This window comes from Oncorhynchus mykiss, chromosome 20 (genome assembly GCF_013265735.2).
Source record: "Oncorhynchus mykiss isolate Arlee chromosome 20, USDA_OmykA_1.1, whole genome shotgun sequence".
Taxonomy (NCBI): domain Eukaryota; kingdom Metazoa; phylum Chordata; class Actinopteri; order Salmoniformes; family Salmonidae; genus Oncorhynchus; species Oncorhynchus mykiss.
The window spans coordinates 26,230,145-26,256,641 of NC_048584.1; the positions used below are offsets into that span (position 1 = coordinate 26,230,145).

At 44.0% G+C, this 26,497-nt stretch overlaps 2 protein-coding genes across 5 annotated transcripts in view; one reads left to right on the forward strand and one right to left on the reverse strand.

The window, feature by feature from the left end:
- On the forward strand, positions 1–5,414 carry LOC110499247 (histone-lysine N-methyltransferase PRDM9). Of its 3 annotated transcripts, none has more exons than XM_036956072.1 (7): positions 1–191; positions 393–584; positions 706–804; positions 1,001–1,260; positions 1,693–1,760; positions 1,841–2,031; positions 2,227–5,414. In XM_036956072.1, the coding sequence occupies exons 2-7, from the start codon at positions 476–478 to the stop codon at positions 4,353–4,355; spliced, it is 2,856 nt and encodes a 951-aa protein (XP_036811967.1). In that variant the 5' UTR covers positions 1–191; positions 393–475; the 3' UTR covers positions 4,356–5,414. The 3 variants fall into 3 exon arrangements, with proteins under 3 accessions (XP_036811967.1, XP_021431930.2, XP_021431932.2); XM_021576255.2 differs by having other exon boundaries at positions 482–584; XM_021576257.2 differs by having other exon boundaries at positions 2–191; positions 489–584.
- Positions 4,766–26,497, reverse strand: part of LOC110499248 (neurabin-2) — a 26,475-nt gene continuing 4,743 nt past the window's right edge. For both annotated transcript variants that reach the window (XM_021576258.2, XM_036956073.1), the window contains 9 exons: positions 12,946–13,078; positions 12,496–12,616; positions 12,008–12,112; positions 9,211–9,343; positions 7,806–7,958; positions 7,648–7,701; positions 6,999–7,228; positions 6,667–6,760; positions 4,766–6,411 (listed from right to left, as the gene is read on the reverse strand). In XM_021576258.2, the coding sequence (XP_021431933.1) occupies positions 6,361–6,411; positions 6,667–6,760; positions 6,999–7,228; positions 7,648–7,701; positions 7,806–7,958; positions 9,211–9,343; positions 12,008–12,112; positions 12,496–12,616; positions 12,946–13,078 (1,074 nt within the window). In that variant the 3' untranslated portion in view covers positions 4,766–6,360. The remainder of the gene's footprint in view (positions 6,412–6,666; positions 6,761–6,998; positions 7,229–7,647; positions 7,702–7,805; positions 7,959–9,210; positions 9,344–12,007; positions 12,113–12,495; positions 12,617–12,945; positions 13,079–26,497) is intronic.

The following is a 26,497-nucleotide window of genomic DNA, read 5'->3' on the forward strand; positions in this document are numbered from 1 at the left end:
AAGGGAATTGCGATACAAGCTACCCATGAATGGTTGCGGTCCGCCATCAAAACAACTTGAAGAAGGAGAAGCTACTCATGAATTTTCTCCTCAAAAGTCAAATCCGTTTTCCAAAATTGACATACACTAGTATCTAAATGATAACGAAGATTATTAGTAAATACAGGTTTCAAGAAGATCAGGTTGTCCAGGTGTGTCAATATTATTTTGAACATTAGCTAGCTATCTTGCAAGATAATGCTAATTCCACATTGCTAGCTAGCATTTTTGTATGTAGCTTGCTAGCCAACAACATTGTGCATTTTGACATTTAGATGTTGTATTTTCTTTAGTAGCTATTAAATTAAGTCGTGAAATTGGCATAATATCAGGACAAATGGCTTTTGCCATAGTTTATCACACAGGGTGAAGGTTTTGTCCTGATACATGGCTGTTGTGCTTGCTAACACTGTCATTGCTACCCTACTAACCGAATATGGAGTCTACAGTGATGTCTGAAGAAGTGATCGTCGTGGAGTGGGCAGATCCTGGTGTGTCAGAGGAGGGATGCCAAGTCCAAATCATTACAGACAACCCCTCTGCAGGTGTGGTACTCAGGCTGCAGTAGCCAAATTCAATCAGTTTCAGATAGTGATTGTCATGTACTTCTGTGTCAGGAACATTTCTCATATACTCCCTTTTCTCACTGGATCTGTGTTGTCACAGTGTTCTCTGACAGCCTGGTCCAGAATATATTGGTGAACACTGTGGTACAAGGCCAAGAGGAGGGTCATCAACTACTAGATGACAACGGTCATGACCTCTGTGAGTGAGAACGAATTCTGTGTACTCTGACTATCTTGAATTCCAAGGCCATCATTGATCTTTGCATGCATCTTTCAAATCATAGTTGCTTAGATCTACAGTTGGTAAGTGGAAGGCCATGTTATATCCAGTTTAGCTTACCACATGATTGTACCAGCTTACTTAGGCCTATCACTTTGTATTTCTATTTTTACAGATTGTGAGGAGTGTCATACCTCCAACAAAGACCAGTGTGGTCTGTCCTTCATGCTGGACTCTCCCACTCCAATGGGTATACCCCAGAGGGCCCTCCTCACCCTACCCCATGGGCTGGTGGTAGGCAGGTCCAGTATCCCAGGGGCAGGCCTGGGGGTCCTAAACCAAGGGCCAGCTGTGGCCCCAGGAATGCACTTTGGCCCCTGTGAGGGGGAGGTGACTACCAGGGAAAGAGCAGTAGCAAGTGACTATTCCTGGGAGGTGAGTGAGTACTGATATACTGGGCAATTGTGATATGTAGGGATATTCAGATGGCTGATTTAGGACCTTTTTACTGACTAGTGTGTTTGTTTCCTATGATGTGTTTTATCTGTTTTGCTTTCTGTAGTGATATGTGTATATTTTTCTATTTGCAGGGCTCATCTATAAAAGAGACCTTGGTCTCAGCTTGACTCCCTGTCAAAATAAAGGTTAAATAATGTACAAAATACTGTACAATAGTTTCGGTTACGGCACCCTATTCCCTACTTGACCACAACCCTAGGACCCTGGGTGATATTTGGGTGCACCTATAGTGCTATTCCATGGAAATCTTAAGCATTGTCTCTATACTCTATTTATGACTGTTGTGCCGAGTCAGCTGAGATTATTTGTCATGTTTTTCTATAAAAAGCATAGCTTCTTTTTTTTCAGGTCTGGAACAGTAAGAGTGAATCTGAGTACATCGATGCTGCACGAGACACTCATTCCAACTGGATGAGGTAACTTGTAGGACGTACCCTCACTTATTCTAGAGTCTGTCTGTCTGTCTAAGTCACATTACGCTCTCTCTCTGTCTCAGGTATGTTAACTGTGCTCGTAATGAAGAGGAGGGTAATCTCATAGCACTCCAGTACAGGGGAATTGTTTTCTTCCACTGCTGCCGCTCCATCCCCCCAGGAGATGAGTTCCTGTTTTGGCCTGGGGGCAGATTCATCGAAAGGTTTAGGGACCCCTCTGACCAAATCTGGCTCCGAAAGTGCACCCCTTCAGGTACTTATCGTTCCCAGTCTCCTTTTACGACCTTGCTCAGGCACTGGGCGTCTAGAAGGCTTATGTGAGGGTGTATAAGGAATAATAATAGGGAATATTACATTTCTGAAACTCAAAAAGGTTGAAAGAATGCCAGTCACTCTAGTAATGTTTAGTAAGACCTAACTTTTGCGTCTTCTCTTCTCTCTGTTTCAGAGTTTAGAACAGATTTGTCGTCTCAGGTTTTCCTCTGCTGTCAGTGCCAGCTTACTTTCACCACCAAGTCCTACCTTCAAAAACATACAGAGAAATCACACTCTCTGGACCTATCCCCTGCGTCTGAACTGAGTGAGCTTGACAATCACCTTTCTAACGGCAATGTAAAGCCAGACCCTATGTCGTCGTCCTCTGTAGGGGAGTTGGCCTACCGGTGCCCTCAGTGTCCTAAGAGCTTTAAGCAGAAGGGCCACGTCCAGAGACACATGCGAAATGTCCACTCCAAGGTGAAACCGTACTGCTGCATCCATTGTAGGAGGTGTTTCGCTCAGCTGTCTTGTCTGGCCAGGCACCAGATACGAGTTCATGGAAAGAAGAAGAAGCAGGGAATAGAAGAGTTTATGACTGAAGAGGTCAGAGGGAAGAGTCAGCCATCCCCTGACAGGACCCAGGAAACAGAGTCTTGCACCTCCGATGCTCCACCTACAGGGACCTCTGTCTTATTCCCGTGTCCTCACTGCCCATTCTCTTCTACTGTGGAGAGCAGCCTTTGTCAGCACATGAAGAGCCATGACCAAAGGGAAAAGGTCATCAAAATGCAGGCTTTTGTAGAGGTCAGAGGGGAGAGCACCCATAAACCTGAATCCCCAGAACTCCCCTCTGATGCTATACATACAGAGCCCCAGACAGATGAGCCGGCACAAAGAGGTGAGGAGGCCAACAGCTGCTCTCAGTGTGGGAAGCGCTTTAAACAGAAAGGCCACTTTCAAAGACACATGCGAGCTGTCCACTCCAACGTCAGACCCTACTGCTGCCCCCAGTGCAGGAAGTGTTTTGCTCAGGGGTATGACCTGGCGAGGCACCAGCTACGAGTTCACGGAACGAAGAAGAAGCGTCGAGTAGTAGAGGTCAGAGGGGAGAATCTGCCCCGGCCGCCCTCTGACAGCGCCTGGGAACCGGAGCCCCCCTCCACCAATGATTCACCTACAGAGACCCAGACTGGAAGAGCTCCCTCTCAGAGACTAAGGAACCTCAGAGTAAAGTCCACCAGGACCTCTAAAGCCAAAACTAAGACAAACGCACCAAAACAAAGACAAATCAGTACCAAGAAGAGATCGCATTCAGATCCTGATTCAGATGCTCTGGACATGGAGGAGATGGAGGGAGAGGCTGTTGGAGAGGAGGCCCAGTACAGCTGCACTGAGTGTCAGGGAACCTACGACAACCCAGAGTCTCTCAGATCCCATCAGTGCATCCAGGTCGTGGTGGGGCCGCCGCCGTATTCTTGCTCTACATGTGGGGTTACCTTCAAACGGTACACCACCCTGAATAAGCACAAGCTCAACAAGCACCCGAAGGAAAATCTGCGTTATTGCTGCACCCGCTGTGGTAGGTTCTTCAGTCAGGCTGCCGGTCTACAGCGCCACCTGGAGGCAGAAGTATGTAAGGACATCCAGCTGAGCTCTGAAGCTGTCCCCTGCTCCTACTGCCAATTCTCCTTCACCGAGGAGAGGTACCTCCGGAAGCACGTTAAGAGACACCACCCTGAGGAGTATGTCTCTCAAGCCTCAGGCCTGGGCTCAGGCCTCATTCCGCCAGAGCAGAAGGCCGTGGAGGGGGGAGAGGTCCACCTCTGCTTTCAGTGTGGGAAGAGCTACAAGTATGTTAAATGCTTCAAATCTCACAGGTGTTTCCAGTCAGTCACAGCCAAACGGTACTTGTGCAATGACTGTGGGAAAGGTTTCTCTTGTTTCTACAGCCTTAAGCAGCATCAGCGGATTCACACGGGAGAGAAGCCATACCGCTGTTCTTATTGTGAGAAGTGTTTTAGCCACTCTGGACAGCTGAATGTGCACGTGAGGATACACACAGGGGAGAAGCCTTTCCTGTGTACAGAGTGCGGAGAGACTTTCCGTCAGTCTGGGGATCTGAAGCGCCATGAGAGAAAACACACTGGGGTGAAACCATGTACCTGTCCTGAATGTGGGAAAAGCTTCAGTCGACCTCAGAGTCTGAAAGCTCACCAGCTGCTGCACAACGGAGAGAAACTGTACAAGTGTGATCAGTGTGTCAAACGGTTTTCACGAAATTATCACCTGACGAGACACCATGAAAAGATGCACTCATAATTTGGGCTGCACCACCCACACACTTTACTACTTGGTTAAGTTGATATTTCTGTAGCAGAGCAACATTCACAGATCAGAATACCATTCTATTTACAACACAAGTACAAGCATGTGATTTGTGTTTTATTATTGCTTGACCTCACTAACGCTCGTGTTTGAATGGAAGCAAGCCCCTGCAGCAATGTTCCAACATCTAGTGGAAAGCCTTCTCAGAAGAGTGGAGGCTGTTGTAGTAGCAAAGGGGGACCAACTCCATATTCATGTTCATGATTTTGGAATGAGATGTTTGACGAGCAGGTGTCCATACTTTTGGTTATGTAGTGTATCTTTGTACCTGGAGGACAATTCAGTTTGTAAACCCGAAGATGAGGGAAATAGAAAATGAATTTAAAAAAAGACTGACTTCATTATCACGGTTCACCATTTATTCCACAAAACAATGCAAAGCATGTGCCCTGTACAAGCCTAAAATCTTATGAAAATACATAACATGCTCATGAGATATTTCTTAATTTCATAAAATTATCCAACACTGTCTTTGAAATCACCCAGATCTTGCCTCCAAAATTCAACAAATATCCATTCTAGACAGTTTCTTTCTTTCCATTGCTTATCTTACCAGCTTTAATCCAATACCTCACATATGGCGTTTACCATATAAACAAGCAAATATTTCAGTCATCTTAACTATGGGAGTTGACATAAATAGGCTTTTTACAGTAAGTTTCCCTCCAAACTGTGAAGAAGCAGGTGAATACTACCCGGCAGTGATTCCATGTGCTACAGTAAGGGGAATGGGGAGTGCACAATAGCTGCTGGTGATGTTTCATCACCTTCGAAGTCCATGGTTGTGTTCATTAGGGTACACAACGGACAAGTCCAGATAGGACTAGTCCCTCCCTGTTTCAGTCCATTTTATTCTGTTTGGTTTCTAATGAACATGCACCAGTTGTGTTTCCCAACACTTTCCATCACCAGTTCTTGTGGTCTGCCATTCAGTCAGTGTTGAACACATCTTTGATAACATCCACAATAAAATTAAAAAACATCAGATTTCAAATCTTGTCCATGTCCCTTTGTAGCAGAGCAGATTTGGAAACGTTCTCTTCTGGTCCTTTTTACAATGAGTTATCTAATGTAGGTTCAGTTACTTAAGGGGTTGTTACTGAGGGTTTACTGTGCTCTTACTGAATCGCATCAGTAGCCATTACTGGGTAGCGGAGTTGACTGGCTAACAATACACATGCTCTGCGATTGTTAACTCAGAGGTAGGGAGCAGTTGACTGAAGTTGAGTGACAAGCCCCTGCAAAGGTTGGATTGCTGATCTAATTGTAGAAGGAGATGGATAACCTACGGTATTCTCTTATGTTCCAGTGAAGCACCAACACAATCATTCTACATCTTCTCCAGTGTCAACATTTTACAATTACACGTCTTCCTCAGTCACATAAGTTATCATATGCACCAACTCTTGACTCCATTAGTGCATACATGTTAAATGTTTCACATGTATTAATAAAATAATATATACAAACCACACAGTATTACAGCTGTAAAATGACAACCCCAGAAAATAAAACATCACAAAACAAAGAAAGGGAATTTGTTTTTGCAATTGAAATCAAAAGCCTGGTTTTCTAATTCACCCAAACACTATTTTCTATCGAATGGCCAAATACGGAACAACGGTTAGAGCTCCACAGAAGTTCTTGCCAGTATTTTTTTAAATGTTAAGAAAATGGTTGATTAAACTAATCAGACAAACCAGTAGCCGTTGGCAATATTACCAGATGGGAAATATTCACAAAACAAACAACAAAAACAGGATTGAAAGGGTTGTTAGATAAAGAGATTATATGCAGCAATACAAAGCCTGAGGGTACACGTATGCAACCGCAAACCAATACTAAAGTTTGAGGCAAGAAATACCCTGGGTCCACTGCAAATACACTAACATCCTGGTATTCACTTCATGTTCTTGAAGAGACATAGGAAACCAGGCTTTTATAAAGGTTCAGATTTCAGCTCTTCAACCCTGCATTCCAGATCTGCTACCTGCAACCAAAGTAACACAGAAGGTTACAGTTATGTATTATGATAGACTACTAGAAACTTTACCAATGCTCTGCTTCACCAATGGTCTCCCCAATGGCTGCACACAATGAAATATATATCATTTAACAGACACTTATCTAAAGCAACTGACAGTCATGCATGCATACATTTTTCGTATCGGTGGCCCCAGCAGGAATCGAACACACAAACCTTGGTGTTGGAGCCACACATACAGCCATCAGTCTCCACTATTACCTGTTCATGGAGCTGTCCTGACTCCTCCTTCAGTGATGCCTCGGCCCCGTCCTGTACACAGCGCTGAGTCTCCTTCTTCAGGTACTCAATCTCCCTACAGATGAGACGTCACAGAGACACTAATCACACTCAAGTTTTTCCCCTATATTAATTTAGCAGCGGTGGCCCAAATTGTTGCCACTGCAAAAATACTTTTCTGCAGAGACGCGCTTTTAAATGGATAGTCAATGGCTCCATGACTGGAAGTCTATGGGAACAGCTAGCATGTCATTGCGCTAACGCTAGTAGCAATGCCACCTCTGTGTGTGTGTGTGTGTGTGGCCCGGCCTTACTTCTGCTGGTACTCCTTGATGAGGCGCTTGGCCTTGCTGTACTTGCGCTCCAGAGCCTGGTACTGGGCCTGCGTCTCCTTCAGGTGCTCGTCCACAGCCTGACACAGACTCTGGGCCTCCATCCAGTAGCCCTCCAGCTTCTCCATGCGCTCCTTGTTCTCCTGCAGGGTCTGCTCCAGCTGGTTCTTGTCCATACGCCAGCGCTGCTTGTCCTGCTCTGCATGGTTCAGCTGGGAGTGTGGAGAAGTACACACACAGATGCGCGTAAGTACACACACACACACAGGTAAATTAACGGACTGGCCGTAAATGCCACTGAATATTAATTAAGTAGTAGATGTCCTGTACAATTAAACATTGGGACATCACATTTAATAACAATCACGATATATATATATATATATATATATTTTTTTTTCTTCTTTTATTTAACCTAGATTTAACTGGGCAAGTCCGTTAGGAACAAATTCTTATTTACAATGACGGCCTACCAAAAGGCCCCGTGCGGGGAGGGGGGCTAGAATTAAACATATTAAAATAAAAATATAGGACAAAACACACATCACGAAAAAGGGAGACACCACAACACGACATAAAGAGTGACCTAAGACAACATAGCATAGCAGCAACATAATACAACTTAACCTACCTTTCTTTTCAGCTGTTGGATCTCTGCCTGTGTTACAGCATGCTTTATTTGAAGCTGAGGAGAGAGTTAAGGAAGTTGTTGCAAAATCTGTCCAAAAGGTAGTGCAGTATATAAGGAACAGGGCAACACCGCCCTTTATCTTTAATGCTTCCTCTCACCTCCCGGTACTTATGGGCCAGCTTCTCAGGGTCCGTCTCCAGGGGAGAGATGTCCTCGTTCTCAGCCAGGTCAAACACCTCGATGGCAGACGGCTCCGTGGGGCTGACCTCCTCCTCCTCATCCTCCTCCTCATCAGTACCATATTCACCATCCTGGGGAAAGAGAGGACCGGTGAGCCCGAAAGTAACTATTCGGTTTGGGGTTTAATTTTTCTCCAGCTCTTAATTGACAGGGCCAAAGTGTCTGCATATTTGAATAGGTTTGAATAGGTTCAATATGCTTCCATCAATCCCATTTCACAGTATTTTTAGAAATGCCTGTGCCTGCTGCTACTATAACAGCATCATGGTTATAAGAATTTATTCTTAACTGACTTAAATAGTTAAATAAAGGTAAAATAAAATAATAAATGGTTGGTTGGTACTGAGACTGGCCACTAGATGGCGTATAACACCATTGAAGAGCATCCCTAGATTAGGGGAGGGAACACAGAACAAACCCTCAACCATTATGCCATCATTCTGCATGTCAACGTAATAAGATGGAGAACATAAGAATGTCCTGCATCCTCATAGGATTTTGATTGGACAGAGGTTAGAGGGGGAAAAAAATCATCCTTTTGGGTTGTAAGTACTCTAAAATCTCTAACCTAACAACCCAGAGATGAAGAGGCCAAAACACCAGAAACACTGATTCATTTTGAAAAAGAAGTCCTAGGGAGACAGAATTTAATTTATCCTATTTGGCCTATGCTCTCTAAACTGACCTGTTGGTATGCATCACAAATGGCACCCTATTGCCTATTTAGTCACAAATGGCACCCTATTGCCTATTTAGTGCACTACTTTTGACCAGAGCCCATAGGAAGAATAGGGTGTCATTTGGGAAGCGCACGTGTGTTTATACTGTCTGGAGGCTATACTGGACAGTAACAGCGTAGCTAAGGACACACGCCCATTCAGCTCACTCGATACAGCCACCGGCTTTGGGTCAATTCTGACAAAGATGTGATTGGCACACATACAGTATCTTAATCCTAAAGGGTAAAAGAGAACACACAGAGGGAAAAAATGTATCTAAAAATGCCTGTTATTATTATTTTTTTTTAAATAAATTAGTGACCAGGTGTCAGTTTCGCTCTAAACTAGCCGTGTTCAGGGTCGTGTTCTTTAAGCCACAGAGTAGCAAAACATTTCATAACATACAGAAAACATCTGTATTCTTATTGGACACGTTCTGGTAGTAACTCCCCTGTTTGTCTGTCCATCTGTACTGTACTTCTTGGTTGTCCATGTACTGGCTGTAGACTGGTTATAGACCTACCTATACTGGTTGTAGACCAACTGTATACCTACCTTCTGGTCATCTATGTACTGGTTGGTTACAGACTGGTTGTAGACCTACCTCTTGGTCGTCCATGTACTGGCTGTAGCGTTGTTCCATCATCTCTCTCTGCCAGCGCTCCTGTTCCAGGGTCTGTTGGATCAGCTGGGCCACCTCACTCTGCTCACCTGGCTTCTCCCGACCAATCAGAAACCTGCATACAATTACAGATTTTGAAAATGGCTTTCTATGTGGACTGCAATAAGACGAACCTCTATGATATGGTCCCTTAGCAAGAGGTTAAATAATCTGAATTATATAACCTCTCAACCTTGACCCAATATGCTCCAGTGTAATACTCTCCTCAGCTATGTAAGAGGAATAGGAGTAGTGCAGTTCAGAATGAGTACCCATAGTCAGTCAGTTATCAAGACCACCACAACAGCCTTAGAATGCCCCCCGTAAACTATCAGATAATTAAATGCTAAACACAGTTCCCATCCTCATTCACCCATCCATTCCCATGGCTGACATTTTTATGAATAGGCCCAACTGACCGCCTGCCTGCCTCAACCCTTCCTTCCCAGTCTACTGATCTATAATGCATGAGCTCCCTCTAAAGTCACACAACACTAACAATTACACACACACACACACACACACACACAGCTCTACTGATCACTAGTTCCAGAATTATGAATGAATGAGCCTGTATACGACGACAAAGCAGTGCTGGGGATTGAGGAACAGGCAGGCGACTCTGGTGCCCCATTCAGTCAGCCACAAATAGACCCCTCTGGCATTTCAGAATGATAATTGTGTTGATGCCTGCTGTGAGCATGATGGTGATGTTTTTTTTATGCTCTTCCATGGTTCAAACGTGAGTTTCAGCTTTGTCTGTGGTCCTGTTGCTGTATCTCGAAGGGAAGTTTTCGCTCTTCATCATGGCCCCATTTGACCTCTGATGACTGACTACTCTGCATGCCCTGGTCTACACAGTATGTATGTGGGAGGATGTGGTCATGTAGACAGTCTTCTCTAGAGTCTAAAGCCACTGCAAAACTAAGAAGAAAATGTGTACAGAAAACCTTAACGGAGTCTCGCGTCACGCAGTACTACAAAGAAAATAGAGTAGGGACTAGACTTGATGAAGTCGTTTAACCTGTCTGTATTCAAGTGTTTGAGAGAGACGTCCATCAAGGCAACTCTATTCTCTCTCAGTAGCTAATTGTTCTCAAAGCAGTAGTAAACTCAGCAAAAAAAAAAAAAAAATGTCCTCTCACTGTCAACTGCTTTTATTTTCAGCAAACTTAATGTGTGTAAATATTTGTATGACCATAACAAGATTCAACAACTGAGACATAAACTGAACAAGTTCCACAGACATGTGACTAACAGAAATGGAATAATGTGTCCCTGAACAATGGGGAGGGGTCAAAATCAAAAGTCGGTATCTGGTGTGGCCACCAGCTGCATTAAGTATTGCAGTGCATCTCCTCCTCATGGACTGCACCAGATTTGCCAGTTCTTGCTGTGAGATGTTACCCCACTCTTCCACCAAGGCACCTGAAAGTTTCCAGACATTTCTGGGGGGGAATGGCCCTAGCCCTCACCCTCTGATCCAACAGGTCCCAGACGTGCTCAATGGGATTGAGATCCGGGCTCTTCGCTGGCCATGGCAGAACACTGACATTCCTGTCTTGTAGGAAGTCATGCACAGAACGAGCAGTATGGCTGGTTGCATTGTCATGCTGGAGGGTCATGTCAGGATGAGCCTGCAGGAAGGGTACCACATGAGGGAGGAGGATGTCTTCCCTGTAACGCACAGCGTTGAGATTGCCTGCAATGACAACAAGCTCAGTCCGATGATGCTGTGACACACTGCCCCAGACCATGACGGACCCTCCACCTCGAGGCCTTGGTGTAACGCTCATTCCTTCGCCGATAAACGCGAATCCGACCATTACCCCTGGTGAGACAAAACCGCGACTCGTCAGTGAAGAGTACTTTTTGCCAGTCCTGTCTGGTCCAGTGACGGTGGGTTTGTGCCCATAGGCAAAGTTGTTGCTGGTGATGTCTGGTGAGGACCTGCCTTACAACATGCCTACAAGCCTTCAGTCCAGCCTCTCAGCCTATTGTGGACAGTCTGAGCACTGATGGAGGGATTGTGCGTTTCTGGTGTAACTCAGGCAGTTGTTGTTGCCATCCTGTACCTGTCCCGCAGGTGTGATGTTCGGATGTACCGATCCTGTGCAGGTGATGTTACATGTGGTCTGCCACTGCGAGGACAATCAGCTGTCCGCCCTGTCTCCCTGTAGCGCTGTCTTAGGCGTCTCACAGTATGGACGTTGCAATTTACGGCCTGCAGTCCTCATGCCTCCTTGCAGCATGCCTAAGGCACGTTCACGCAGATGAGCAGGGACCCTGGGCATCTTTCTTTTGGTGTTTTTCAGAGTCAGTAGAAAGGCCTCTTTAGTGTCCTAAGTTTTCATAACTGTGACCTTAATTGCCTACCGTCTGTAAGCTGTTAGTGTCTTAACGTCCTTTCCACAGGTGGATGTTCATGAATTGTTTATGGTTCATTGAAATGGGAAACAATGAAGATCTGTGAAGTAATTTGAATTTTTACAAATTATCTTTGAAAAACAGGGTCCTGAAAAAAAGGTCCTGAAAAAAAAGTGTATTTTTTTGCTGAGTTTAGTTGGTGAGGAAAAGAAACCTGCTAAAAATGATTTTTTTTTTAACTAGAAGCCTCTGTAACATCAGAGTGTTGCATCCCAAATAGCACCTTTATTCCTTATATTGTGCACTATTTTTCACCAGAGCTCTATAGACCCTAGTCAAAAGTAGCGCACTATTGCCAAAAACATATCCTCACTTGACAGTGCCTGTGGTGTTCCTGAGGACGGAGGCAGCGAAGGTCTGAGTGACCCCCACCAGACTGGTCCCATCCACCTCCACTATCAGGTCATTCACCTGGATCCTGGGTGGAGAAACACAAAGCAGCACAACAACCTCAGCACCACAGTCTAATAATATGCTTACTTTTTCATTCAACCATTCATACAGGTTTGTCTCGGAGATAGAAATCTGTTTTGCTAGCGAGACCTGCTCCCGCAAGGAACCGTAATGCGACCGAATTGACTCCCTTTATTATTCCAAACCTATTTGTGGAAAAGCAATAACATATCAAAATCCGCAAGCTAGACAGAGATGTGAATACTACTACTAGACATTCAAGTTTGGCTCATCTCACATGCTTGATTGCTTCTTAGATGTATTAAATCATGCAGAACCTGTTCAGGTAAGTCTGCCAGGAGTGTAGATGGAAAAGCCGTAGATGAAGGCCACCATTTTGTAATGTACCTGCCATCCCGGTGCGCTGCTCCTCCATCGGTGACCGTCTTGACAAAGATGCCCAGTTTCTCCAGGCCCATGTCTGCCCCCGCCCCCATCCCAATGATACTGATACCCAGCCCATCCCCATCTGAGGACAGTGAGACAGTGAGAAAACAATAAAATCATCGTAATCCATGATGAAAATGAAATGCTCTTTTGTTTCATAATAGCTTTTAAAATCAGAATGTCCCTCTTGGGAGAAGGGATAACTGGAAGGCAGATGGAGGGATGATAGATGTGTTCTGATTGAGTGAGGGGATTGATCTCTGATTGTCTCAAGAGAATGGCGATTACAACTCCTCTTTACAGTACTGTGAAGGGGAGTTTTCTTAAGTGGGCAATCTGGAATGTTCTTTGTTGTTTTTCAAATCACAGATTGCCACATTAAGGTTATGGGGTAACTGAGCTGAGGTGTACCTTTCTCCAGCTCGACGGGGAACAGATCGAGCCTCTCCACCCTCTTCTCCAGCTCGTACTCTGCAGACGCAGCCATGGGGTCCACGTCCTCATTCCGACGATCATAGTCCTCGTTGGGGTAGGTGGCAAACACCTGACAGATGAAGAGAACACAAAGTAGCTTATTACAAAACTGTTTAAACATACTTTTTACCTAGGCAGCGAAGGTCTGCGGAGGTCATGTGTAAAGCACTTTGTGACAACTGCTGGTGTAAACCGGGCTTTATAAAATATATTTTTGTTGTTGCTGATATATTTACTGATTGAGCAGTAGTTGCAGGTTTATCATTGAGTATGAGGATGTTTCTATCCGTGTTAGAAGAGGGCCTTAGTTCCATTATGTTCTGATAGGGTGGATGGAGGTGGGACACAGTGAAAAGAGTGACCACATAGTGTTTAGTGCAATATACTGTCACGTCATTCACCTAATAAAAATGGACACAAACCATTTCCATCACCAAATTTGCCTCAGTTAAAGCTGGTTTCAACTACCAAAATGCTATTATATTCAGGTAACAGACTTCAAATCAACCCCGGTATAAAACCCAGGCACCTCTCATAAAATAGATAGTGACCCATTTCAGAGCAGAGCTTCCACTTTAGCCCAGCTCCAACAGCATTATTGCATCCCAAATGGTACCATATTCCCTACATAGTGCACTACTTTTGACCAGAGCCAGAGCCCTATGGGTAGTGCACTATATAGGGAGCTATTTGGGAAAGCCCATGACAGTATACATAAGCACCTTCAGCATTCTATTGCAGTCCTGGCCACTGCAGCTGCCACACACACACACACTCTCTTTCTCGGCCACTCTTCTCTCTGGTCTTCCAGGGAGGCTCAGGTCACATGTGCACCTCACATAACCACTCTCCTACTAAAGCTACACAGGACCTGCTCGGTGCTTTACCCTCTCTTCTCTTTCCATCTCACTGTTCACCCTCCCATTCGTATCCCTCATTCCTCTCCTCTTTTTCTCTCCATCCCCAATAACCTATTCTCTTCTCTCACTCTCCTCATTCCCTCTGGCTTTTATTTTTTTTTTATATCTCCCTCTTTTGCTTCTTCTCCAAACTCCCCAATATAACCTCATCTTTTAATCGTTTCCCTCCAATGAATAACCCTCCTCCTCTCTGTTACAACGGTCTTCATGTTTGCTACCTTTCGTCATCTGTTTGTGCCCGTCTCACAGTAGTCAGTACACACACACACCTCTTTGCTTGTACAGTGTCATCTAAATCACATGGTCTCTGTCTCCGTAGCAACCACAGTGAAGTGCTTGTCAGATTTGACATTGCTCTTATGATTCAACCAACCTCCCCTGAGAGAACTAAATGGACTATTATCTGTTTTCATACATCATTGAATACTAGGAAGGTTGAGGTGAGGCACATTTCTTTGGCTGGGCTAAACTGTATCTAGGTCTGTGCAGTTGGATCAAAGGTTTTCAAATAGAACACCCGGAAGAGGTCTTGCATCAAAGCAGCCGTTGTACCGTACATATACTGTTGACGACGCAGCCTATGACCACGTACATGCCAGCCCAGAGCTATACATTTAGGAACACACACACACACACACACACACACACACACACACACGTTAATGACTACCTAAACCGGTAAACCTCTGACTGGTGTAGACCAATGGCGTGGGTTTGGCATATGGTCTAAATAGGTTGTGTGATTTAGGTTACCTTTGTATCTCGGCGGATTAGGATCATTTGGATTATAAGCAGACAGAAAATATGTTTAGCCTTCGTGTGAATGGATGTAGCCTGGCACTAGCACAGGGGTATTCAAATCTTACCCTACGAGGTCCGGACTACTGCTGGTATTCTGTTCTACCTGGTAATTAAGTACACCCCACCTGGTGTCCCAGGTCCCTGATTAGAGGGGAAGAATGACAGGAAGCAGTGGAACTGGCATGGAGGTCCAGATTTGAGTTTGAGGGCATTAGCACATCAACAGTTAAAACAACTGAAAGTGGTCCCCCAAAGCTCTCTATCTGTGTGCATCCGAAATAACCCCCTATTCCCTATATGGGGCACAACGTTTGACCAAAGCCCTATTCTTGTATCTGTGCCTGTTTGTTCTGTGTCTGAAGCACCATCATAGTGCTAATAGAATTGCCCTTAACTTGATTTGTCCACTTTTCTGAATTTAATTGAAAAGTAGTTCACTACATAGGGAGTAGAGTGTAATTTGGGATTTGGCCACCGTCTCAAATGGCAGTTCGCTCCTCGAGTTTAATGGCCACAGCTGGTGGCCCTTCCTGACTCCAAGGCCTGGTGACCAGAGACCAACTACAGTTCAGGAAGTATAGAGTATTAACATGTGTCAAAGGAAACAAGTCCCCTACATCCAGATGTGTCTGTACTCTGTACCACCTGCCTGTGTTGGGCTGCATCATCTGCCTGCAGAATCAGCTCTGCACACTGACTGACAAGGCAAAGACACACTGACATGGTGCACACACACACACTGACATGGTGCACATACACACACTGACATGGTGCACACACACACACACACTGACATGGTGCACATATACACACTGACATGGTGCACACACACACACACACACACACACTGACATGGCGCACACACACACACTGACATGGCGCACACACACACACACACACTGACATGGCGCACACACACTGACATGGCGCACACACTGACATGGCGCACACACACACACACACTGACATGGTGCACACACACACACACTGACATGGTGCACACACACACACACACTGACATGGCGCACACACACACACACACACACTGACATGGCGCACACACACACTGACATGGCACACACACACACACACTGACATGGCGCACACACACACACACACTGACATGGTGCACACACACACACGCACTGACATGGCGCACACACACACACGCACTGACATGGCGCACACACACACACACACTGACATGGCGCACACACACACACTGACATGGCGCACACACACACACACTGACATGGCGCACACACACACACACTGACATAGCGCACACACACACACTGACATGGCGCACACACACGCAGAAAGCTAACACTTTCTCCTTCCAAAGTCAAGAGATTTACTTCTTCCTTATATGGGAGTATCCCACTAAAGGCCAGACAGACACTGATCATCTTACATGATGCTCTCATATCCTCCCTCCCTCCCTCCCTTCTGTACTGTATGCACGCACACACACAGTCGATGAACACTGGCTGAGCTGGGCGGGGCAGATAAGGTGGCATTGTGGCAGTCAATAAGCGACATGAGCCTGCCTGCCAGCCTTTCCCCCTTTCAGGAGACAAACATGGGGATTAAGGTGGGGGGCTGGGCAGGGGGAGGCTGGGGCAGGGCAGGGGGAGTCTGGGGCAGGGCAGGGGGAGGCTGGGGCAGGATACATGCTGCTGCTCCAGTTGTGACAGATAATAGGTCACAGTGGCTAACAGATGGCCAGGAACACCCCTCCCTCCAACCCTCTCTGCCACCAATCGCACTACAAAAGCTGTGTGTGCAGCCAGTAGCTAAACTAAGCGAACGCCTTCTGTTGTGTCAGAACAGGGAAACCAAACAGGGAAACCGCTTGGAATGTATCACATATTAAAAAGCACCAGCAACACACAAATGACTAGGTTGGTACTATGGGAGGTATATAGAGGCATGCCCTCATGCTGTTATATATTTTTTCAACAATTACCACAATGGCTCCTTGGCTGCACCCTAAATGGCACCCTAGTCCCTATGGCCCTGGTCAAATGTAGTGAAGGGGAAACAAAGCTTCCTGAAGCATTGAGCATTTCCTGCCAATTGTGTCGAAACTAGGTTAATAACTAGCGGATTTGATCAACACAGTGTACATTTGCCTAAATTCAACATACCTGGTCTTCCAGGTCAGTTAAATCCAAAACACGAAGTGCCTGCGGCACTCCAGGCCCAGGGTTGCCTACCCCTGAACTAGAGAATAGGATGCCACTTGGTACACAGCCCTTGGCTGGGAGGGATGTGGTTGGGTAACATTGTGGTCAAGTGGTTACATCCTCCTGGTCCCGGGTTTCCCAACCTCTGTCCTCAGGACCCCTAAAGGGTGCACGTTTTCCTTTTTTGGGAAACACGGTCCTAGTAGAAAGCAGTTTACCCTGTTCCTCCTCTTGTTGCTTTCCCCAAAAACAAATCCAAATCTGGCTTAAACCCAATAGGCTGTGTGGATGTGGTGTTGACGGGTGAGTTTAGCTGGTTTCTCACAACAGAAATAGCATGTTCCTCTCCACACAGTCTCTCCACAAGTTCAGCTGCTAACCTATTAACATTACCACTGGGGAGTTTCACACTTTTTTTTATAACACTCTTAGTCGCTCTTCCTATTACATTTTCTTTTTTACAAGATGTTAGTTTTCACTGTATACTATTTGCTCTCCATGCATGCTAGAATCTCAATGGCTTTTCTTGATTCCTTTGCATCCTCTGTCCTGGCCTCCTCAAAACCCATTGGATGCAAAGGTCAGAGATCCCTCCCCTCTGACATTCTCATCCAATGGGTTTTGAGAAGGAGACGAGGAGAGTGGAAGTGAGGAATCAAGGCAACGCAATTGAGATTCTCCCCATGTCCCATTGAAATGGCACTTTAGTCAGAGCTTTCTTCAACTACCAAAGTAGAATTATGGGATGGAAAGTGATGAGATTGGCTGTTTTATGTGTCCTATTAACATCTTCATTCATAGACTGCCTGTTCTGAACTATCTGCTACTTGCAGTCTCAGAGCATTTCATTTCAATGTACCGGATATCTGTTGCAATTAACCCACTAGATGTGTGATAAATTGGTTTCTGAGAGCTGGCTTGTGGCTTAAATCACACCGCAGCAGCAACAAGCTCAGTACAGACTTAACGTCCCTCCGAGAACCACTCAGGTGGGCCTACCTCCGACAAACACTCAATCTCCCACTAACTGTCCTGAAGACAATCAAACCTTAATCAAACTGCAGAAACAATCTTAGCAGGTATAACAGACTTAACATCTCTCCGAGAATTAAGCAGACGTACCTACAACAAACACCTAATCCCACTAAGTCTCCTGATGACAATTTAACCTTAATTAAACTGCATAAACAAGTTAAATATAAAGGAAGGGATAGCTCCAACAAACAATCAGTCAGTTCCAATGCGCCTGCCACCCGTTCCCCCTAATTCGTCAATATATGCAGATCTGAATGGTCTGGAAAGGTATAAGCTTCCGCATATACAGTACCAGTGAAAAGTTTAGACACACCTACTCATTCCAGGGTTTTTCTTTATTTGTACTATTTTCTACATTGTTGAATAATAGTGAAGACATGAAAACTAATAATACATATGGAATCATGTAGTAACCAAAAAAAGATAAACAAATCTAAATATATTTGATATGAGATTCTTCAAAGTAGCCACCCTTTGCCTTGATGACAGCTTTGTACAAACTTGGCATTCTCTCAACCAGCTTCATGAGGTAGTCACCTGGAATGCATTTAAATTAACAGGTGTGTCTTGTTAAAAGTGAATTTCTTTCCCTCTTAATGTGTTCGAGCCAATCAGTTGTGTTGTGACAAGGTAGGGGTGGTATACAGAATATAGCCCGATTTGGTAAAATACCAAGTCCATATTATGGCAAGAACAGGTCAAATAAGCAAAGAGAAATGACTGTCCATCATTACTTTAAGACATGAAGGTCAGTCAATGTGGAACATTTCAAGAACTTTGAAAGTGCAGTAGTAAAAACCATCAGGCACTACGATGAATCTAGCTCTCATGAGGACCGCCACAGGAAAGGAAGACAAGGAGTTACCTCTGCTGCAGAGGATAAGTTCATTAGAGTTAACTGCACCTCAGATTGCAGCCCAAATAAATGCTTCACAAGTAACGGATGCATCTCAACATCAACTGTGAATCAGGCCTTCATGGTCGAATTGCTGCAAAGACACCACTACTAAAGGACACCATAAGAAGAAGAGACGTGCTTGGGCCAAGAAACACGAGCAATGGACATAAGACTGGTGGAAATCTGTCCTTTGGTCTGATGAGTCCAAATTTGATATTTTTGGTATCTTTGTGTCTTTGTGAGATGGAGAGTAGGTGAACAGATGATCTCTGCATGTGTGGTTCCCATCGTGATGCATGGAGGAGGAGGTGTGATAGTGCTTTGCTGGTGACACTGTCTGTGATGTATTTACAACTCAAAAAAGGCACACATAACCAGCATGGCTACCACAGAATTCTGCAGCAATACACCATTCCATCTGGTTTGTGCTTAGTGAGACTATCATTTGTTTTTCAACAGAACAATGACCCAAACACCTCCAGGCTGTGTAAGGGCTATTTGACCAAGAAGGAGAGTAATGGAGTGCTGAATGATATATTAATCACTTGTGAATGATGCCCAGCTTGTGTGCAGTAAGGCAAGAAATGTCGCATGCCTCTTTTTGTTCAAATTTTTCCAATCATAGTCCCCCACCTCATGTAGCCTAGCCAGTAGGCCTATACGTTTTGATATGGTTTGTATCGCAACTAAAATGGCCAAATAACTTCTTAATTAAGCACATTAATCCGCGTTGCAACTGGTGTTGAGCCTGAACTGGCGTACAGTTTGGGGAAGATCATTTTCACCATAAAAATGCACCTTTATAATAAAAGCATTACATGAAAATGGTGTTTTCCCGCTAATTGATTGCATTTTGGAACGTTCGCACTTCTAGCCTTATGCCGTGTGCGGATTATTGAGCTTATAATGTGAAGAAATAGCCTAATAGTTTATCAACATTTCAACCTAAACATTTCGATCGGTTGCATGAGCATCATTGCTTTTGAATGTTTTTTTGATGTGAGTAGTTGTATTAATTTGGGATCTATCGCATCCCACAACTGTCCCAGACTATGTTCGGAATATTTATGTCTCGTAGGCTAGGGCTTTTGCTGTTCATTGGGCCTACTCATCTTGTCGGCTGACGAAAAGTAAAGGTGGACAGTCCTTCTAACATCTTCAATATGGACCTCGGAATTCGATAAGGACGTGCGCAGTTGCACCCCCGATGTGTCTGTCTTCACTTGTAGCCTACTTCGGAGCGGAGATAGATGCCTGTGAGAAGAACTCAATCAAATGATGGGTATTGGCTAATAAGAATTGAGATATGAGAGAGACGTGAGTGAGAGGTGCTTCGGAATACGCAGCTGAAAGGCGGCAATTATAATTGTTATATTCAGCCCAAGGGCACAGCGTCCACTGGGCGCAAAAGGCATGGATTTGTTTAGGGGCCATTATGGCCCCACTAGGGGGATGCTGCCGGGAAATTCGAGGCATTATCAAGAGCTTGTCAAATTGTGAATGAGAGATTGATGAAGTGTGTGCAGGCTGTGAAAGAGACAAAGCAGAGAGCATGCCTTTCATTCAACTTTTCTCAAATCATCATTAGTCGCATCATGCAGCCTTAGAATATATTAAAAATCAAAACATATAGCCCAATGTTTGTATCGCAACTAAAGTTACATGAATATCTCTAAATTAAGAATAGAGGAGAACCCATTTCTTTGTTAACTTCTCTGGGGTAGGGTGCAGTATTTTGACATCCAGATGAAAAGCGTGCCCAAAGTAAACTGCCTGTTACTCAGGCCCAGAATCTAGGATATGCATATAATTGGTAGATTTGGATAGAAAACACTAAAGTTTTTAAAACTGTTAAAATAATGTCTGTGAGTATAACAGAACTGATATGGCAGGCGTAACCTAATAAATTGATAATAAATAAATAATACATTTCAGCTTACCACTATTTTCAATGGCTAGTAATTTTAATAATAAGGCCAAGTCCCCCGGATTGCAGTTCCTAGGGCTTCCAATAGATGTCAACAGTCTTTAAAAAAGAGTTTCAAGCTGGTTTTTGGAAAAATGACCTAGAAATTGTAGTTTTTCTAGGTGGCTCCCATTTTGGCTGTAGTGTTTCCAAGCGCGTGGAGGAAAACGCGTTCTTTCAAATTTATCTCCGGTAATGAACATACTATTGTCTTAAATGTTATAGTTTATTTGCGTATTAGGATACCTAAGGTTAGATTATAAACATTGTTTGACTTGTTTGGAAAAGTTTATTAAAAGTTTATTAGTAATGTTTGGAATTCATTTTTTATGCATTTTGATGGAGGGAAATTGAGTGGATTATTGACTGAAGCGCTCCAGCTAATCTAAGTTTTTATGGATATAAAAGAAGGACATTATCAAACAAAAGGACCATTTGTGATGTAACTGGGACCATTTGAAGAGCCAACAGAAGAAGATCAAAGGTAATGCATTTTTTATATCGCTATTTCTGACTTGTGTCGCACCTGCCTGGTTGAAATATGATTTATGTTTTTGTATGTTTTTGTATTTTTGAAATCTGACACGGCGGCTTGATTAACAAGAAGTTAAGCTTTATTTTGATGTATAACACATTTTCAAGAATGTTAAATATTTGAATTTAGTATTTTTGGATTTCGTGCTCTGCAATTTCACTGGATGTTGGTCAGGTGGGACGCTACCGTCCCACGTACCTTAGTTAACCGCTCAACACAGAAGAGCTGCATGTGCGCACTCCCTCAGATTTCATTTGGAGAAAACATCCTTTCTATTTTATGTTCAATTGTATTCTTCATACTATAAATATATATAAAATAATGCCACGGAATTCTAAGCAAATCTTGTCTGCTAAATGAACTAGTGTAGCCCACAGCCATATGGCATAGCCAGATCAGGACCTAACATAAGGTCAACTCAGAGTATGCTATTCTGTTCTTCTGAAATATGACATTTTCTTCATATCATGTTTCTTTAGACTTGTCTAAAATAAATACAGCGATTTATTGTGATGGTGTAGGCTATATTAAAATTGATTTCTTATACTTTTTTTTAATGTAGGATGTTCCAAAAGTCTGCGTCAGTGGCTTGTAGGCTATGCGTGGAAGCCAGGAGCTGCTAAATGTTAACGGTCAATTTCCTTGAGACTGGCAGTTATTTGCTTGACAATCACCTGCTGACAAAATGCCATGACCTCCACAGCCCTAGCTTCACATACAGAAACGACACACAGAGGCTGCATGCTGCAGGACTGTACTGTGGTGTGCATTGAGTTGGGTGGTGCAGCCCATAGACTGTATAATACGGTCCAGCCCATAGACTGTATAATACGGTGCAGCCCATAGACTGTATAATACGGTGCAGCCCATAGACTGTATAATACGGTCCAGCCCATAGACTGTATAATATGGTGCAGCCCATAGACTGTATAATACGGTCCAGCCCATAGACTGTATAATACGGTCCAGCCCATAGACTGTATAATACGGTGCAGCCCATAGACTGTATAATACGGTGCAGCCCATAGACTGTATAATACGGTGCAGCCCATAGACTGTATAATACGGTGCAGCCCATAGACTGTACAATACGGTCCAGCCCATAGACTGTATAATACGGTCCAGCCCATAGACTGTATAATACGGGCCAGCCCATAGACTGTATAATACGGTGCAGCCCATAGACTGTATAATACGGTCCAGCCCATAGACTGTATAATACGGTGCAGCCCATAGACTGTATAATACGGTGCAGCCCATAGACTGTATAATACGGTCCAGCCCATAGACTGTATAATACGGGCCAGCCCATAGACTGTATAATACGGGCCAGCCCATAGACTGTATAATACGGTGCAGCCCATAGACTGTATAATATGGTGCAGCCCATAGACTGTATAATACGGGCCAGCCCATAGACTGTATAATACGGTCCAGCCCATAGACTGTATAATACGGGCCAGCCCATAGACTGTATAATACGGTCCAGCCCATAGACTGTATAATACGGTCCAGCCCATAGACTGTATAATACGGTGCAGCCCATAGACTGTATAATACGGTCCAGCCCATAGACTGTATAATACGGTGCAGCCCATAGACTGTATAATACGGTGCAGCCCATAGACTGTATAATACGGTGCAGCCCATAGACTGTATAATATGGTGCAGCCCATAGACTGTATAATACGGTCCAGCCCATAGACTGTATAATACGGTGCAGCCCATAGACTGTATAATACGGTGCAGCCCATAGACTGTATAATACGGTGCAGCCCATAGACTGTATAATATGGTGCAGCCCATAGACTGTATAATACGGTCCAGCCCATAGACTGTATAATACGGTCCAGCCCATAGACTGTATAATACGGTCCAGCCCATAGACTGTATAATATGGTGCAGCCCATAGACTGTATAATACGGTCCAGCCCATAGACTGTATAATATGGTGCAGCCCATAGACTGTATAATACGGTCCAGCCCATAGACTGTATAATACGGTGCAGCCCATAGACTGTATAATACGGTGCAGCCCATAGACTGTATAATACGGTGCAGCCCATAGACTGTATAATACGGTGCAGCCCATAGACTGTATAATACGGTCCAGCCCATAGACTGTATAATACGGTCCAGCCCATAGACTGTATAATACGGTGCAGCCCATAGACTGTATAATACGGTGCAGCCCATAGACTGTATAATACGGTGCAGCCCATAGACTGTATAATACGGTGCAGCCCATAGACTGTATAATACGGTGCAGCCCATAGACTGTATAATACGGTCCAGCCCATAGACTGTATAATACGGTGCAGCCCATAGACTGTATAATACGGTGCAGCCCATAGACTGTATAATACGGTGCAGCCCATAGACTGTATAATATGGTGCAGCCCAGCCAAAAAAGTGGGACAGAATGACCTTGCTGATAATCTGTCTGGTCCCCCATCCCCCTCTCATGGGCAATGTGTGACTGGCCAATAGATTCACTTGGTAGTACAGTGTGTGAGATGACTGGCCAATTGTTCCCTACCAGTGAACCTGTTTTATCATACCTGGCCACATTGTGATGCATTACATCTCTCTGGCTTCCCTTGTGTTCCAAGTAAAAACCCTCAATTTTACTAACGCTTGCAAACATACCTGCTAAATACGTTTTCAACCCATTTCAATATCTAGTCAACAAAGTCTACTGGGCTATAATCACATCAAAAACTGTTTTTCTATTCTTTATTTGTTTGAATTGCAGACAGTGTAAAAAAACAAAACAATCAAATGTGTATTCATGACTGAAGCTAGCTCCGACTATTATGGGATGCCACTGGGTAGGCTGTAAATATTCATCAGATTCTTGGTGAAGAATGGACAGAGGTGGAAAGATAGTTGAAGAGGGACAAAGGGGAATTCTGTCCCTGGTTGAAAGAGTGTACGTTGCAGATAGTTTTTTCTACACACATGGTACAAATTTTAAGGAGATTATTTTTAAAAAAAAATGATTACACACACACACACACACACACACACACACACAAATCACTCCAATCAACATTAGGATCAATAATTGAAAGCATCTTGTACCAGGAGAATAGGAGAGAACAGTTATGAAATACAGTGATGTAAAACAGGAAATATAGAGTAAGGACAATAAAACAAATAAGAAATGAGGAACCGGAGAGCAGGTTCCTGTGTTTAAAACAAGCAGACAGCCCCCAAAGGAGAGGCCTGTCTGTGGTAATTACAATGCTGCTATTTTTATCAACTTATCATAAAACAAGAGGAGAATGGTGACAGATGGAGAAAGAGAAAAAAAAGAGAGGGAGTGAGAGAGAGGAGGGTGTTAGAGTGAACAAAGCCAGTAGTGTGAACTGAACTTTACCCCAGCGATGCTGTGTGTGCCAGTTTGAGAAGAGAGAAAAAAAAGAAATACATTTGACACAGACCCCAGTGGCTGTCACCACAACAACTCCTATGTGTGGGCGTCTGGGTGAGAGAGAGAGAGAGAGAGAGAGCGCAGATACGATGAGGGGGAAATATTCACAAAATAATGGCTAAGCACGAGCACTTCCTGTACCAGCGAAGGAGAGAACGACGGAGACAGAGAGAAAGACACACAGAGATAGAGAGACAGTGAGATAGAAATAGAAACAGCGAAAGAAAGACACAGAAGAAAAATACACACAGAGACAGACAGACATTCAGCAACAACAAAAAAGCTAGTGACAATACTGTGTGACCAAAGTCCTGGCAGTCATTAAACCATGACATTGTAGCCACCAAATAAAGGGCCTTCAATTTGTCCTTCCTCTGACTCCCATGCATTCCCACTGAACCCATATCAATCCAAATAACAAAAGAGACTCTGATACAGAGTGAAGGACTGTGTCAGTGTGATGGGAGGGTTTCAGAGGACAGACGCTGTTGGGTACAGTAGTAGTAGACTGAACATATCAAAAAGACTGACAGTCGGCCACAAATCGCTTTGAGATTTCTTGAACATAGAGCTTGGCGATATGGACAAAAATCCATATTGAGATCAAATTGCTTGAATTGATGCGATGACGATAAATAGAATGACAAGTTCTACCCTTCATTTGCATTTTTATCAATGATCCTTTAAACGACCACCACTAGTTTGGTCGTAGCCATCAATTATCCCATTAACTATCACCCACATTAGCAAACACATTTAGTTTCAAACTTCACATTTCTGAAATATATTGTACCGAACGAGATCAGCAAAATGCCTGCGATAAGTTGATTGGTGTCTATAATTTTCGGTTTACTTTCCGAGCTCTACTTGAACATATCAAAAAGACAGGGAGACAGTCAGCCACAAAGCGCTTTGAGTGTTATTTCTGTTAGAAAAAAGCGCGACAGAAATGCAATAGATTATTGTTATTACTGTCGGGTACAAGACCACAGCACAGACCGACCCACTCTGCTCTCTGTTAGGTCTAATGAGCTGTCGCTGCTTTGTCACACCACGCAGATGGCGAGCCAATGTAAAACCCTACAGGAAGTCAGTTTTCTCTTTTTGATACTCTCATAGGGTCACAACTTCTACTGAAGTGATCTGGAATTATGGGTTATCATAACTGGTTGAAACATAACTTATGAAATAGCACAGATTCAACGTCTATTCCACTTTGGTTCAACGTCATTTCAGTGAAATGACATGGAAACAACATTGATTCAATTCCTTCATTGGTCAAACACAATTTGACGATGCATGACTCTGTTCGAGAGAGAGAGAGAGAGAGAGAGAACTTGGACGGTCATGATAGCTGTTTCAGTAGCTGCTTGAGCTGGCACTGCATGTGTGAGTGTGGGACTTAATAGTATCAACGCACACTTGACTTGGCAGAGCTAGGGCTTCTCTCTCTCCATGTTAATGCTGGAGACCTCCGGGCAGGGAGACTGAACTGGGGTAGCAGAGAACAGGTCTACATACCAAATAGCACCCTATTCTCTACATTTTTTTATTTTTTATTATAACATTTTTATTTCACCTTTATTAAAACAGGTAGGCAAGTTGAGAACAAGTTCTCATTTACAATTGTGACCTGGCCAAGATAAAGTAAAGCAGTTCGACACAGACAACAACAGAGTTACACATGGAGTAAAACAACCATACAGTCA